Source organism: Solea senegalensis, unplaced genomic scaffold (genome assembly GCF_019176455.1).
Source record: "Solea senegalensis isolate Sse05_10M unplaced genomic scaffold, IFAPA_SoseM_1 scf7180000013172, whole genome shotgun sequence".
Taxonomy (NCBI): domain Eukaryota; kingdom Metazoa; phylum Chordata; class Actinopteri; order Pleuronectiformes; family Soleidae; genus Solea; species Solea senegalensis.
Window position 1 is genome coordinate 58,996 of NW_025320772.1, and position 17,673 is coordinate 76,668.

The window sequence follows — 17,673 nt, forward strand, 5'->3', positions numbered from 1 at the left end:
AAGCCCCAAAAGTTCTCTATTCGCCCTTGATTAAAATAAACAAGCCGTCCATTTTGTTATAAACTGAAGTCTCAATAAAGGAATGAATGCTTTTATTGTTTCAAATGCTCTCTAAACTCAGAAAAAAAAATTACTTCGAAAAACAGAAAAAAATGTATCTCTCTGAAAAACAGACCAAAAAATAAATCACTCCGAAAAACTCTTGGTTCTCTCTCTTCATCCTTCTTCTTCACCAGCGTAGACGTCATCACGTTTCAGAGGCAGTCTCTTCTGTGACCCAATCAGAGTTGAGTGGGTGTGTCGTGTAGTGTGAGGGGGTGTGTCGTGCAGTGGTCTGCTGGTCTGCGGGGGCGGGGGGCACAACTCCGGAAACAGTCAGCGGAAACGGCAGCTCCGCTAGCTAGCTAGCTACTGCAGGGAAGTAGCGACACGATTGTCAGGTAAAGTGACAGTTAGTTAGGGTTGTGTATGACATACAGTACAATAGTTTGTAATAAATGAGTGCCGGGTTAGGGTTTTTGATATATGCACAAAAGGACCGCCAACTCGTCGTTGTTTTTATCCGTGTTGGCGAAAGTGAGGCTTCAGTGTTGTTGTTTTTACCGAAGGCCGCTAATATGTGTGTATGTGGATATCCGCTGCTGTCAAACTGAACATTCAATTACCGACGCGTTTATAACAGGCTGAAATGTATCAGTTTTATTCGTGTATTCGTATCTGTTTAACGACAATGTAACTGTTCTTTTTACCTTTAGGATCATAATGAGTTATGCAGAGAAGCCAGAGGATGTAACAAGAGAAGAGTGGATGGAAAAACTTAACAATGTCCATATTCAGAGAGCCGACATGAACAGGCTCATTATGAACTACTTGGTGACAGGTGACGCAGCATTTGTTGTTGTTTTTTCCACGCTTAAAGTTTGTTCTCTGATGTCAAAATAGTTAGAATTTCTACATGTAGAACTGCAACCATTAAAGTGACGAGCCATCAACTGCTATATCTAGCAGGGCTGCAGTGATTAATCAATAATTACTTGTCGAATATTTTGATTATTGATGAAGTGATTTAATTTTGTTGTTTAGTCATTCAAACAAGCTCTCTGATTCAAGCTCAGTTTCTTAAATGTGGCTTTTTTCATGGTTTCTTTGCTCCATTTAACACATAATTGATTTAAACTGAATACTTTTCGTTTGTGTGCAAACAAGACAGTTGAGAACATCATCATCTTGAGGTTTAGGAAACACAGATCAACATTTTCTGATATTTTATGGACCAAACGACAATAGACAAATTATCGACAGATGAGTCAATTATGAAATAATCATTAGTTGCAGCTCTATCTTATAGTAATAATTGTGTGTTTTTAGCATTGAATTGAAGTAGTATTTTCCATTTTAAGTAAATAAAATGTCTTTGTTTACCTGTTAAATAAATATATTAAGTGACAGTGTGACGTAGGATTTGGTAAACACAAATTTACATTTTTCACAATTGTCTGACATTTTGTTGGATAATTGTGACAGTTAACAATGGATTAACTAGAGAATTGCATTTCCAGAAGATAGTGAATGCTGAGTCCGTGACATTTGCTGAAAATGCACAAAAAGCTCCGCTGAATAAGCTGAAGGATCAGTTGAAGACCGTTGAATCTGTATGAAGCAAGTGAAGGGATGTAAATATGAGTAGAAAGCTGGATGTCAGTTGAACAGCAGGGCAGAGCTGAATTTAAAGTAGAAAATCAAAGTTAACCACAATTTAATTTAATGTGTGTGTGTGTGTGTGCGCTCACATGAGTTATTGTCATTGGTTCCATTCCTCCTTGCATGCCAAATGTGCAGGATTTCACAGTGTCTCTGTTCCACAGAGGGCTTCAAAGAGGCCGCAGAGAAGTTCAGGATGGAGTCTGGGATTGAGCCTAGCGTGGATCTGGATTCTTTGGATGAAAGGATCAAAATCAGGGAGATGATCCTGAAGGGACAGATCCAGGACGCCATCGCACTGATCAACAGTCTGCACCCAGAACTGCTAGACACCAACCGTTACCTCTACTTTCACCTACAGGTAAAGTAAAACTCTGTATGCAACTCAGTAGAAATATAATGTGCCCCGCATGTCAGACATAGAAGGTATTTTGTTTTATTGATCAATAATCTTTCAACAATCAAATCATTTTGAAGGAAGAAAAACATTTTTGCTAATTGTATCCCATCACCGGAGGCTTTTTTTTTAGCAGTTCCACCTCTCATTTACATTACATTATTAACAGTGTTTATAATTGTTGCTCGTGTTGACTGTTCATAACATACAGCACTCACTAAAGTAGGATGGTATAAACAAAAAATCACTGACAACAGGAGGACAACTTTGAATGTAAATGTGATAATGTTAAAAGTCTGCAAACCTGATTTGGATCAAGTGTGGTTTTTGTTGTTGTTATTTACACTATTATTTGTGGATGAGAACATGCACTCAGCCTGGAACACACTCATATTTATAAGCCAACTTCCAGAGAGTATTAGGTCAGGTTATCAGCAGGTATTTGATGTCTCCCTCATGTCTCCCTCATGTACTCTGAGTTTTTTTTAAATAACAAATCAAGCTTACTGATTTTTCAGCTTTGTAAATGTGAATATTTTAAGTTCTTTGCTCCACATAACAAAGAAATCATTCAATCAAACTGCAGCACAAAATGTCTGCTGGCAGTCTGGCTAATGGTGCATTTCCACCGGCTCTACTCGCCTCGCCACGCCACGACACGACACGGCACGATTAGGCTGCTTCTCCACTACAAAAAAGTACCTACTTAACGTGGGCGGAGTCATCACTGCACAGCTGAGTGAAAGTGCGGTGACTTTGTTTTATACGCGACACACACGAGTGACTAGTAACTTTACACCAGACTTCTGTATTTGTTGGAGATGAGCCCACGTTTTTAGGGTTGTTAAGTAGTTTTAAGTGATCTACAGTTCGGCTTGAACGTCTCTTCCTGTGACGGAACTCTGGCCAGTCAGCGGCCGGCAGTCTGACCAATCATCACATAGTATCTACTACTAGCACGCTTGGAACCTCGCCGGAGCAGGTACTAATAATAGTACCTGGTACCAGGTACTACGCTAGTGGAAACGCTACTTAAACTGTGGCATGAGTAGAGCCAGTGGAAATGCGCCACAAGAGTGGTTTGAGGAAGTCCACTGCAGCTGGGATGTTCAGGCCGTGTGCAGGACCAATCAGCTGCCAGGATCCACCTTAGACTCACTCACACATGCACACATGCACACCTGCAACCCATCTCCCGCTCACATGCAGACACACACACACACAAGGACGCTGGAGGTCGTAACAAAGACACCAAAAAAAGGGTCTAAGAGAAAGGCAGAGAATACATGCAATGAAACACTTCAGTAGAGACATTTGAGAGATGGATTGTCTGGGGTCATGTGTTGTGTATGTAACCAGTGTGACTGATGTTTGCAGCAGCAGCATCTGATCGAGCTGATTCGTCTGCGGGAGACTGAAGCCGCTCTGGAGTTTGCTCAGTCTCAGTTAGCGGAGCAGGGTGAAGAGAGTCGAGAATGTCTGACTGAGATGGAGCGGACGCTGGCCCTGCTGGCCTTCGACAACCCTGAGGAGTCGCCGTTCGGAGACCTGCTCAACATGATGCAGAGGCAAAAGGTGAGGTCAAAGCCTGTTCTTTGTCTCTTTAGCTTAAACTGATTTCCTGTTTCACATTTTATTGTTTTTCATTCACAGATTTCTTTTCACTTATCACTGACATACATATTGAGGTCAGTGTAGCCATGGCTGATTGAGCCTGTGCTCAAATGATCTCCCTGATATCTTGTGATTTGAACCTGTGATCATTAAGATCTTTGACCGGATAATAAATGGTGTTCAGAAGTGTCATAAACATGTCCCCCAAAGAGAAAACTAACTCTGCTCATGCACATGCTCTGTTCTGTCAGAGCATTTGACTGAAATACACAGAAAGAAAAACGTCAGGGACGTACAGAGCGAGCGCTCTCTTGGCTCTTCACTCTTTTCAAATGATTATTGTAAATTAGCGTTAAAAAAAAATCACAATCTCGATTCACTCATTTCTAAGTGACAGCGACTTCAGGTCAGCACATATATACATTTAGACATTAACTTCAAACTACGTCAAAAATGCAATCACAGCTTTCAGTTCATCTGTTCATGTGTATTAGTGCAGCAACCCACAGGCTACAGTCTGTGAGTCTGACTGTAGCAACTGTAGCTTGCTGGGAAAGATGACGTAAACCAGGGGTGTCCAACTCATTATAGTTCAGGGGCCACATACTGCCTAATTAGATGTCAAGTGGGCCGGACCAGTAAAATCATAGCATAATTACCTATAAATAACAATAAGTTGATGTTTTTCCCTTTGTTTTCGTGCAAAGAAGTACATTAGGAAAAACTTTATATTTAACCTCAGATTTCTTAAGACAAACACATGCAACTATCATTTACATGTGTGCATTGCAACTGGTTACAGTGTTTGTACAAATACAATGAATAAAATAAAAAAAAAATTAACCTAAAGCCACAAGGATTTGGACCTGAAAAATATAGTAGCCTATTGTACTTTAACATTGATGGCATTGCATGAACAATAGGATTCCAGTCAGACTGATGTTGGTAAAAACGTGTCGCTTCTCGGGACACACGAGTTCTGCAGCTTTCAGCACGCATGTTGTAACCAACTCACCGTCGGAATACGGCTTTGATGCTCATGCTATTTCAACAGCAGTCAGGTAGCTGACCTTTACTGCCGCGTCACTGACCTCTGGGCTCCGGGTGTTTCCTCAGATCCACCAGCAATTCATTTATCTTCGTCATATTTCTCGCCATGATGAGTCTCATAGTGGTGCCGCATATTATATTCCTTGAGCACCAAGCACACAGGTTTCCCATTCACCTCTGTGAATAATAGGAAGCGGTCCATTTGTCTTGGAAAACTCTGACAAAGACATTTTGGCTAATGAGAGTAGACTACACCGTAATTAGCAGGCACACTGCTGTCATCTACTCATCTGTTTTCATCTGCTGTTCAGTGCCACTTCTTCTACTCTGATTACAACAGTGTGTCCCTAGTGGATAATTTAGGAATTGCATTTTATTAAAAAAGTCAAGTGTTCGTTTTTCATGTGTTTTTTCACTTTCCAAATTCATCCTGTGGGCCGGATTGGACCCCCTAGCGGGCCGGTTTCAGCAGCGCTGAAATAGACCGGGTTAGATAATGTGAAATTGCGAAGTGCGTTCATTTTATTTACAGACCTGTCAACTTCTGGATGAAATTTAACGTTAATGACGTGACTGTTTTCAGTTTTTCAGATCATCTCAGCCTCACCTGAGAGAGGGAGGGAAGCTGCCCTCCACCTGACATGTGACCTGTACCTGACATGCTCAAATATGTCTTGTGTTTCAGGTGTGGAGTGAAGTGAATCAGTGTGTCCTTGACTACGAAAACAGAGAGTCGACGCCGAAACTGGCCAAGCTCCTGAAACTGCTGCTGTGGGCTCAAAATGAACTTGACCAGAAGAAAGTGAAGTATCCAAAAATGACAGACCTCAGCAAGGGAACGATTGAAGACCCCAAATAAGGACGTGCAGTGAAAACAAAACACACAATCATATTTGAAGACGGACACATTTCCTTTATCTATTTATACACTAACAACAAAGTGACTCATATAGAGGACAACCTTTTCTTTTTGTAAGGGAGGCTTTTTGATACTTCAGTAACTTAGACAAACTGGTCCAGTGGATTTTTAAAATGACATGCATACCTTTTTTTAATTGGTGTTATAAATGGGGCTGCAACAATTGTTTGATTATGAATCGATTACTAATTGTATTTTCAACTATTTTGGTCATCAATTTATTGGTTTGAGTGGTTTTTTGTTCAGTCATTGAAACAAGTTCTCTGATTCTTCAGCTTGTTAAATGTGAATATTTTCTGGTTTGTTTGCACCATATAACAAAGAAATCATTAATATATTCAATTTGGTTTGTGGACAAAACAAGACATTTGAGAACATCATTTGTTGATGAGTTTTGGGGAAACACTGATCAACGTTTTCTAACGTTTTATGGACAGACAGATGAATCGATTACAAAAATAATTATGAGTTGCAGCCCTAATTATAAGTCATGTTTGTTTAATGCCTTGTTCAAAGCTGTTTTTTCAGCCCAATAAATTGGTTGTTTTGTGACCAAGTCCCTAATCCAAGGATGGAGACGGAGGAGACACAGGAGACACAGGAGAAACAGGAGACACAGGAGACCACGATCTCATTCAACATGCTGAATCTGTGTCGACTGTAGCCGGTCAGAGACCAGGACAGGTCGTGTCATGTGTAAGTCAGTGACGCTAGTTTTTTCTGTCTTCTGGCAGGGAAAGTTGTAACAGGGTGTGAATAAAGCCTAAATTAGGCGTCACTTTCTATGTGTGTGACTGCTGAGACGGGGGATAAAGGGACGACTCGGTGTACACGGACTCTTTCCCTCACTAAAAACATACATTTCAGACTGTGATCTGTGTGACAGACGTTCAAAGAATTCTAGTTTGGATGCTTCAAACTACCATGACATTGAAATGTATTCATGACACAAAAGAAGAGAAAGGTTCATGTAAACATCACAATGCCATAAACAGTACAGTGCAACCCTGGCTTTCATATTGTAAAATAGCACAGATGATTAAAGATGTGACATGGCTACATTATTTACATGTATGGAATACGTTTGCAGAGGTTTATGTGCTTTTTTTTTCCTCGCTTGTATATTATTTTGCAATAAAAGTGAATTTTTAAGTTGGAAAAGTTTTCCTGTTTGATGTGTTTTTACATCTGCTATTTTGCAAGAGCAATGTTGTACATGTCATTCTGGTTTAAATATGAGATACTTTGCAGATTTAGATAAAATAAATCTGCAACCTGCAGTGGGAAAATGTACAATGTTACAGCAGCAAAGACAGTAAAGATAAAGATAATAAACATGCATTACCAAACAATGTACAGTACATAAAGATATTAACACTAAAACTATAAAAATTGAGTTAAAATAGAATGCAGAATATATACAGTATGGACTTGATATTTACAGCCTGGTGATGTGTGGTCTACTGCGAGCAGTGTTTGTTGTAGAGTCTAACAGCTGCAGGAGAAACAACGCTCCTGTTTCAGTCTGTTACTGAAGGAGTTGCCCATGCTGTGATGGTGTCCTGCAGGGGGTGGAGAGATTGTCCATCAGAGATGATGAAGAGCTGGGTAGTCATCCTCCTGTCTCCCACCACCTCCACTTGGTCAAGGGGACATCCAGGGACAGAGTCTGTCCGCAGCTGTGATGCTACTGCACCAGCAGACCACTCCATAAAAGATGGCTGATGCCACTACTGAGTCAGGTCTTAAGGAGTTCTCCCTGAACTCTCCTCAGCAGGTAGAGTCTGCTCTGACCCTTCCTGAAGATGAATTTATAAATCAGTGTTAATGACTGCAATACTGGGTCACACGGTGATATAGTGGTTAGCACTCTCGCCTTGCAGCGAGAAGGAACAAGGGCCTTTCTGCATGGAGTTTGCATGTTCTCCCCGTGTGTGCGTGGGTTCTCTCCGGGTTCTCCGGCTTCCTCCCACAGTCCAAAAACATGCAATGTGGGGATTAGGTGAATTGGACACTCTAATTTGACCGTAGGAGTGAGTGTGAAAATGAATGGTTGTTTGTCTCTGGCTGTGTGTGGCCCTGCGATGGACTGGCGAACTGTCCAGGGTGTACCCCGCCTATCCTCTGGTGGAGGATAAAGCGGTAGATGATGACTGACTGACTGACTGCAATACTTAACCAAGCAGTTAACAATGAAAGGATTAACATGCATCATCAACCACAACCACAGGTGTATTACTAAGTTAACTGTTTTAACTGTGAGGTTGTGCAGGACCAAACTCAAGCACCACAGTCAGAAGCCAGTATTGTTGACATGGTAAACAATCAGTCTGCAGGTAACAGCAAAAACACAAAGCACAGGCCTAAATAATAATGTTCAGTTTCAGGATGCATGCTGGTTCACTCAGTCACAGCCAGTGCTGATGTAATCAGCTATACAGTATATGATAATATAAATGAAATCAATATTTCTGTGTGGCTTATAAATAGTATCTGGATACTTTTAGGCCGTTGAGAGATACAGGGATAAAAAGCTACATACAGGTTGTTTCTCTGGACTCTGGAGATGTTGTCCTCAACGGAGAGTGACAGTACACTAAATGTAATACTATATATGGGCCATTCTACCGAATTCGTGCAAAGTCCAGAGTTGGAAACACATTTTCAAAAGTTGTTTTTTTCCAAAAACCTTGTCCATACATATATTGTACCATATTTCTATGGTACATATCTAGTAAAGGCGCAGTCAAATTTCATATATTAATGTCTGCCTGTTGTTTTTCAACTCCTAAAATTTGTCACTACCGTAACACAGCAACACACTGCAATAAAAACCATTATATTAATCTGTTAATATTGTGTGTCCATACACCCTCTAAAGAATAATTTTAGTAATTTATTATGAAGGGTTTTACAACTAAATCACTTAAAATTATTTTTTTAAAATTATTATTTCAAAGTTTATTTTCTAAGACTCATCAAAATTGAAATGCAATCTTTTTTGTAAAATGAATTACACTGATCATAGAGATCTCAGAGTTCATTAGTTATTACATTGAATGTATATTTAACCAATAGTTATCACAAAATGTTATTTAATGACTCAATTCTTATTTTATTTTACAAAACATTCAGTGTTACGGTAGTGACCGCACTGTTACGGTAGTGACTGCACTGTTTTGCTCATGACCACAGTATTTTGTTTGCAAGGTTGTATTATATCCCCTCAACCTTATTGCTTAATATTAACTCATAACCTGCCTTTTAATGTGAATTTTACCAACACAAATGTTATGTCTCTGATATGTGAACTTTAGATGTGGGTTGTCTGCAGTCGTGTTGAGAGCTGCCTGTGGGAGCTGCCTAGTGTTTCTCTGAGCATAGAAACAAGATTGTATTTTCTGAGCAACCTGCTTGTCAATGCGCTTCTTAATCCATGTTTCTCTTTATAATTGGCAGACTTGTATTTTTTTTTGCAAATTGTGCATGAGTGTGTTATGAAAAAGAAGGGTCTTTCTGATATGCACAGGAACTCTGTGCTTCCATACTTCCTTCTGAGTTTTTGTTCTTGCAGAACATTTTGACTTCTCTGGCCTCACGCACAATCTATGGCACCGTTTTCTATATTTTTCTTTCTTCCATTCAAGTTTATTTTTCTGTGGTCACGCATTCCAACGTCTCTTATTAGTCTCACTAGAAGTGCGTGGAGTAACAGTCTCACTAGAAGTGCGTGGAGTAACAGTCTCACTAGAAGTGCGTGGAAGGTGAGGCGGCATGGGAGAAGGCGTGGCAGAGGGTGTGGGAGGTGGCGTGGAAGTTGTGCACAATCTCTCCACCTCTCTTTGACTTTTCACCAATAGCCTGTGATGTTGCTGTCTTTTTCGCCATGATCTTCTGACCTTCCTTTGCTCCCTGTCAGATAAATCACTGATAGATTTGATCTTTCCTCCTTTCTTTCGTTTCTAGTTTCGTTCTCTTTCCTTCTTTCCTTATCATATCAAACATTATTTAGCACTCTGAGATTCTTAAGAATGAAATGTGCTTTACAAATCAAATATAATAACAATATTATTATTATTATGTTTTAAGAGTATAATGTAATAATAATGATGAAAAATGTCCTTAAATATGTGGAACATTACATGTTGTCACTACCATAATGATTATGTCACAACCGTAACGTTACAATTTGTTACGGTTGTGACATTTTTAGCTAATTCCTAGCATAACTCAAACATGCTAACAAGTAAATGGCTAGGAACAGATGTTTGAACAGTTGTACATGTACAGACCTGAGATCAATTCAATTTTATTTGTATAACATACATGATCTCAGGTCTGTACATAGACAACATCAAGGAGAGCAGAGAAACACAACAGTTCACACAACGAGCAAACACTAGGGGGCAGTGGAGAGAAAAAACTCCCTCTTAACAGAAGACGAAATCTCTGACAGAGCCAGGCTCAGAGATGTGCGGTCATCTGCCTTGACCGGTTGGGGTGAAAGGAAAATGGGGGACAGCGGAGAGGTGGGGGACAGAAAGGGGGGAGAGAAAGGACAAGAGGGAGATGAGGTAGAGACAGAAGAGAGAGACCAGGAGCAGATACACAACAACTGTATCAAGTTTATACAGTTAATGATATCGACTTTTTAATTATGGCACAATAATAATGGTGATGATATGTATGATATGGATAGCCTCTAAAACTGGATCTGGATCCTGCAACCTGCAAGATGAGAATACAGAGAGAGAGAGAGGGAAGGAAGGAAGGACACAAACTAGGGAGAGAAAGAGACAAGGTTAATGACATATAAAAAGTCATAATCATATCCTGAGTGTGAGAGAGTGAAGCAGTTTAGGTCTATAGCAGCATAATTAAGAGCTGGTCCAGGTTTCCCTGAACCAGCTCTAACTATAAGCTTTATCAAAAAGGAAAGTTTTAAGTCTAACTTTAAATACAGAGAGAAGCTCCGCCTCCCGAACTGTCATTGGAAGCTGGTTCCACAGGAGAGGAGGAGCCTGGTAACCGAAGGCTCTGCCTTCCATTCTGCTCTTACAGACTCTGGGAACCACAATTAAACCTGTATTTTGTGACCTAAGTGGTCTGTTAGGGTGATAGGGTAAGACTAGGTCTTTCAGGTATGAAGGGGCCTGACCATTAAGTGCTTTGTACGTGAGGAGGAGGATTTTAAATTGAATTCTAAACTGTGGGTGGAGCCAGTGTAGAGAAGCTAACACTGGAGTTATATGGTCTCTCTTTCTAGTTCCTGTCAGAACTCGTGCTGCAGCATTTTGAATTAATTAACTGAAGGATTCTAACAGACTTGTTGGAACATCCTGATAATAAGGAGTTACAGTAATCTAATCTAGATGTAACAAAAGCATGAACTAGTTTTTCAGCATCCTGTAAAGACAGAATGTTTCTAATTTTCATAATGTTCCGCAGGTGGAAGAAGGCTATCTGGAAATTAGTTGTTGTTTTTTTATTTAATCTGAGATACTTTATTAATCCCCTTGGGGAAATTATTCTCTGCATTTTGACCCATCCTAGAATTAGGATGCGCCTGGGGAGCATTGGGAGTTGGGTACCTTGCTCAGGGGTACCCCAGCCCTTTTGGCCCGGGTAGGGATTTGAACCGGCAACCCTCCAGTTACAAGTCAAGTTCCCTTTCCACTTGGCCACGGGCTGCCCCCGTGGGAATCAAATGACATTTCCTGGTCAAAAGTAACTCCAAGGTTCCTCACAGTGGAACTGGAAGCCAGGGTGATTTCATCTAAGTGACAATGTGATCAGAAAGTTTTTCTCTGAGGTGTTTTGGGCCAAGTATAAAAGTTTAAAAGTAGAAAGTTACAGGTCATCCAGGACTTAATGTCTCTGAGACATTCCTGGAGTTGAACAACCTGATATATTTCATCCGGCCTCATTGAGGACTGAGCCTTGTGGAACTCCACTATTAACTTTTGTTTGTAGTGAGGCTCTATCATTAACATGAACATGCAGATAGATCAAGATGGCGGCGCGTGTGCATCGCATGGCCCAGCGTCTCTTCCAGTTTTGAAATTTTGCAGTGATTTTCTAGTTTATTTTGGGTCTGTTCGTACGTAACAGTTTCACTTTAACATCCTACACCCAACGGGAACTTTTGGATCTTGGATTAAATCTCCCAGAGGACATTACCACCAATCACAGACTCATTCCTGAGATCTCCAGAGCACCCGAAGCTACGCACTCTACCCGGCCGGGCAGAAGTGCTCGCAAGCGGCGGCGGGACCGTAAACAAAGGCGGGGGATGCGCGGAGGTATACGAGCTAAAGCTATCACCACACCGGCTCTTTACCCAGCATTTTCCTCGCTAATGTGCAGTCATTGGTGAACAAAATGGATGAGTTACAACTTCGCATCACCCAAAGCAAGAGACTCATGGACAGTAATGTCACAATGCTATCACGTTAGCTGGCCGACACACACACTGAGCAGACAGGACAGCAGCTGACTCCGGTAAGACCAGAGGAGGAGGACTGTGCATTTATATTAACAATGCTTGGTGTACAGACTTTATCACTGTCCAGAGACACTGCTCAGCAAACCTTGAGTTTATAATGGTTAAGTGTAGGCCAGAGAGTTCAGCTCCACTATTGTAACTGCAGCCTACATCACCCCAGATGCTGATGCCAAAGGTGCAATGAGTGAACTTTACACTGCCATAAGTAAACAACAGACTGCTCATCCAGAGGCTGCATTTATAGTTGCTGGTGACTTTAACCACTCCAACTTAAAGACAGTGCTCCCTAAATTTCACCAGCATGTTTCCTGCCATGCAAGCGGAAACAAAACTTTGGATCAGGTTTACTCAAACATCGCAAGAGCCTACACCACAACTCCCCCCCCACCTGGGTCAGTCAGACCACCTCTCATTGTTTCTCATCCCCAAGTACTCCCCACTCATCCAACGTGTGAAGCCATCAGTGACAAACATCAAAGTGTGGCCAGTGGGGACAGACACTGTACTTCAGGACAAGTTCCATCACACAGACTGGAGTATGTTTGCTTCTCAGGCTACCTGTGGTTCTCACACAGATATCAACATCTACACCTCCTCTGTGCTGGACTATATCAAAACCACCTTCGACAGTGTTACAACATGGAAACAGATCACCACGTACCCAAACCAGAAGCCATGGATGAACAAGGAGGTTTGGCTCCTGTTGAAAGCACGCAGCATCGCCTTCAGATCAGGTGACGCACAGGCCTACAGCACATCCAGGGCAAACCTGAGGAGGGGCATCATCAAGGCCAAGTACTGCTACAAGCAGAAGGTACAAGCAGAGGAACACTTCTCCAACTCCAACCCCAGGCACATGTGGCAGGGCATCCAGGCCATCAGTGACTACAAACCCAGCAACTCCACCCCAACAACAACAGATGTCTCCTTCCTGAACGAGCTAAATCACTTTTATGCTCATTTCGAGGGAGACCACAACCGGACCCCCTGCAGATGACCAGCCCTTCTCACATCTGTGGGGGTGACCCCACAGATGTCCATGCTGCACTGAGCCGCATCAACACCCGAAAGGCTGCTGGTCCAGATGGCACCCCCGGGTGTGTGCTTAGCTTACAGGGGTTTTTACGGACATCTGTGCCAGCATGCCTCAAAGCTACCTTCATCGTCCCAGTGCCGGAACACTCCAGCCCAATGTGCCTGAATGACTATCACCCTGTAGCACTCACACCCATTATTATGAAGTGCTTTGTGCGACTGGTCCTGGCAAACATGAAGACTCCCTCTTCACCCACGACTGCAGGCCTGTACATGGATCCAACAACATCGTCAAGTTTGGGGATGATACAGCGGTGATTGGCCTCATCAGTAACAGCGATGAGACAGCCTACAGGGAGGAAGTGTAACACCTGGCTGCTTGGTGCGCTGACAACAACCTGCTCCTTAACACCAGCAAAACAAAGGAGCTCATCGTGGACTTCAGGAGAGAAAGAAGAAACACAAACAACCCCATTCACATCAACGGGATGGCTGTTGAACGTGTTCCCAGCTTTAAGTTCCTGGGGACCCACATCACAGAGGACCTCTCCTGGTCCACCAACACCTTTAGTCTGGTCAAGAAACCTCTTTTTCCTGAGGATCCTGAAGCGTCACCACCTGTCCTCAGACATTCTGAGGAACTTCTACCACTGTGTGATTGAAAGCATCCTGACGAACTGTGTTACAGTCTGGTACGGAAACTGCTCTGTCACAGACTATAAGGCACTACAGAGGGTGGTCAAAACCGCACAGCGCATCACAAGGACTCCACTTCCTGCCACTGAGGACATTCAGAGGAAACGCTGTCTCACTCACAGCATCCTCAAAGACTCCTCCCACTCGCCCCCCACTGACCCCCCTGCACAACACCTTACACCAGTTACCCACCCCCCCCTTTTTAATTCTGCCCACCGAAGAATGTATTCTCTTGTTTGTTTATTTATTATGTCGAATGTTCATACCACATCAATAAGCTATCCACCTGTAAAATATGTCCATGATCTGTAAAATATTCTGTAAATTAGCATTTATCCATATGTCTCTTAATATAGCATATTCACTGCACCTTATCTGTATATAATAATCTGCACAATATAATTGTTTTTATAGCGCTCATTTATATTCATATTTGTTCTTTAAATTTATACTTATCCATAGAACAAATCTACTTCTGTACATACTGTATATATATTCACATTCTTGCACTTTCTGCTTGTTGCACTTGTGGTGAAATGCAAACCTCATTTTGTTTCCCGAAACTTGTACCTGAGTAATGACAATAAGGTTGAATCTCATCTCATCTCAACAAACTGGAATCTATCAGATATGTATGATTTAAACCAGCAGAGGGCAGCACCTGTGATACCAAGAGTCTGCTCCAATCTCTGCAGTTGAATATCATGATCAATGGTGTCAAATGCAGCACTAAGATCTAACAGGACAAGTAAAGAAACTAGACCATTATCTGAGTTACTAACTTTAACTAGTGCTGTTTCTGTGCTATGGTTTAATCTAAAACCTGACTGAAAATCTTAAAACAGGCCATTAATGCGCAAATATTCACATCATTGATTAGCAACTGCCTTTTCTAAGATTTTAGAAACAAAGGGAAGATTAGATATAGGTCGGTAATTAGCTAAAATATCTGGGTCAAGGGTCGCTTTTTTGAGAAGGGGTTTAATAACTGCTATTTAAAGTTAGTTTTTATTAATCCCCTTAGGGAAAGTATTCCTCTGCATTTTTGACCCATCCTAGAATTAGGAGCAGTGGGCTGCCACACTGAGTGGCGCCCGGCGACCTTCTGGTTACAAGTCAAGTTCCCTTTCCACTTGGCCACAGGCTGCCCTAACGTTTAAACCTTTGGGGCACATATCCAGTTAATAAGGATAGATTAATTTGAGTTAATATAGAGTTGTTAATTAAAGGAAACACATCTTTAAACAGTTTGGTGGGGATAGGATCTAACTGACAGGTTGATGGCTTAGATGATGAAACTAATGATGTTAACTCAGGGAGATCTATAGGGGAGAAACTGTCTAACTGTGCACCTGGTGCTTCTAAAGCTCTTGTACTAGAAGATGAGTCAGTCCCAATATGAGGGAGGAGATGATCCATTTTTTCTCTAATTGATGTTATTTTATTCACAAAGACGTTGATAAAGTCATCACTGCTCAGTGTTAAAGGAATAGATGGTTCAGTGGAGCTGTGGCTCTGTGTCAGCCTGGCTACAGTGCTGAAAAGAAATCTATGATTATTCTTATTTTCTTCAATTAGAGAAGAATAATAGGCAACTCTAGCTTTGTGTAGGGCTTTTTTGTAAGCTACAAAACCATCTTTCCAGGCTATATGAAGTTCCTCTAGGTTACTGGAACGCCATTTTCTTTCTAATCTACGTAACGTCTGTTTAAGAGCACGAGTATTGGAGTTAAACCATGGTGCTTGTCTCATCTGATTCACCACTTTCTTTTTCAGAGGGGCAACACAATCTAATGTAGTACGCAGTGAGGCTGCTGTACTATCAACAAGGTTATCTATGAGGGCGGGAGTAAAATCACAAAAGGTACCTTCAGATGTACTGACATATGGCACCGAGTTAAATAAAGGTTGCACTGTCTCTTTGAATGTATTCATATTATTATCAGACAGTACAGACAGTGCAGGTGGACGATAAACTGTGACTATCATAATTGGTTTCTGTGATTTACAACTAGGATGAGATAGATTAAGAATAAGGCTTTCGAACGATGAATATCCTGGTTTGGGCTTGGGATTGATTAATAATCTAGTATTAAAAATGGCTGCTACTCCTCCTCCTCGGCCTGAGTTTCTAGGAATATGGGTATTAGCATGAGTGGGTGGAGTTGATTCATTTAGACTGACGTAATCGTCTTCATGTAACCAAGTTTCAGTTACACAGAATAAATCAATACAATTGTCAGAAATTAAATTCTTAATTTCAAGATATTGTATATCTGAGACTGTTGGAAATAGTATGCAGTATTAGTTGTGAACATAAGCTTTTCTACCTGTATTCAAAGTAAATTTAAAATATAATTATGGAGGCTTGTTTATATTTGAAATTTTTTTAAGTGAGACCAAATTTAGATACGTTTACGTGTTGGGAGTCAAACTATAGAATGTATCTGTAAGAGCATTAATGTAAAAATATTATTAGATTAAATATTAAGAGAATGTGATTGAAGTGTTATCATTTACTGTTTTTGTTTTGTTTTTGCATTTAACTTTTAAAATGTGGTTATACTCTGGCTTATTCAATTACAGCTTCAGTCTATTCCCTTTTCAGTTATTGATTTTGAGGAATGTATGATGAACTCTTTCATTTTTATTTCAGGAACAAACAAAATGCATTAATTGATTGATTCATTCAAAAACTAAATGTATTGTTGTATTGTGTGATTAATAATCATTCTCATACTGCTTTAAATAAAACCTACATTTTTTTGAAGATGTGCCAAAGTACAGTTTATCATAATTGATCACATTCCTCATGAATTGTATGAGAATGTCAAAGCACTTCATATCAATTATCCATTATTAAATAGACTAAAAAACAAAAAAAGACGTAAAAAAAAGAGATTTAAAAAAAAAAGCCTACTTAGCTATATCAGGTTTATTTCTTTTTTCAAGAGCTTGTGTTTTAATCAGATAAAGTATTTGTTCATGTTTCAATATCCAGAAAAGCATTTACAACAAGTGAAATTGTAGAAGATATAAAACGTTGCCAAATATTTTAAACCATTAAAGAGGCAGTAGACCGGAAACTGCAATTATGGGTGTGTGTCTGCGTCATTTCCTCGTTTATGAACAAACACTTCAGCCACTGCTGAGAACGAAGGGTTTTATTGTTTTTATATTGAGTGGTGAGACCTACTAGTTACGCAACTAACATGTCTCACCTCCTCTGAACAGCAGCTCCTCCTCCTCCTCGACCGCTCCTCCAGAACTGCGTGGATTGCTCGTGTTCTGTTGTTGTTGTAAAAATCAACACTAGACTCTTCAAAAGCTGCTAAACATCTTCTTAACCCTTAAAAAACTTACTAGTGGCACAAACTGCTGTAAAAATGAGTCAATGTTTTAAAAATTATGCATATCAAATATGCATAATATTTTTGAAATTTTAAAATCTTTAAAGGCCATATTGGTGCCGACAACCTAACAAAAAACAACAACACTATAAAAAACTTATCCATGTATTCTTTCTCATGATACAAATATTATATATTTTATACCAAAAATGCAAATTTGCAACAAAAAAAGCCCTTAATATATTTTAGACAAGAATGATAAGTGTGTCACTGATGTAATGGCATCTACCTGATCAAGGTTAGCCACGCCTCCTTTGCATGTGTTGTAATAGTTGATTATGATGGGCATCTCTTCTTCAACCCTTGTTTCTGGAGTAGCACATTGTTGCCTCCTCAGAGGACATAA

General features: G+C 40.6%; 1 protein-coding gene across 1 annotated transcript; it reads left to right on the forward strand.

The window, feature by feature from the left end:
• The first annotated feature begins 359 nt into the window (after nt 1-359).
• Nucleotides 360-6,845, forward strand: LOC122760182 (glucose-induced degradation protein 8-B homolog). The gene is made up of 5 exons (XM_044015268.1): nt 360-440; nt 756-880; nt 1,866-2,062; nt 3,476-3,673; nt 5,448-6,845. Exons 2-5 carry the CDS (start codon nt 763-765, stop codon nt 5,619-5,621), a joined length of 687 nt encoding a protein of 228 aa, XP_043871203.1. The 5' UTR covers nt 360-440; nt 756-762; the 3' UTR covers nt 5,622-6,845.
• Nucleotides 6,846-17,673: the final 10,828 nt, after the last annotated feature.

Excerpts from the sequence above, each read along its gene's own strand:
- LOC122760182 (XM_044015268.1), top strand. The coding sequence starts at position 763 with ATGAGTTATGCAGAGAAGCCAGAGGATGTAACAAGAGAAGAGTGGATG. Across the intron at positions 2,063-3,475 it reads ACCTCTACTTTCACCTACAG|CAGCAGCATCTGATCGAGCT; the intron begins GTAAAGTAAAAC and ends TGATGTTTGCAG. Across the intron at positions 3,674-5,447 it reads ACATGATGCAGAGGCAAAAG|GTGTGGAGTGAAGTGAATCA; the intron begins GTGAGGTCAAAG and ends CTTGTGTTTCAG.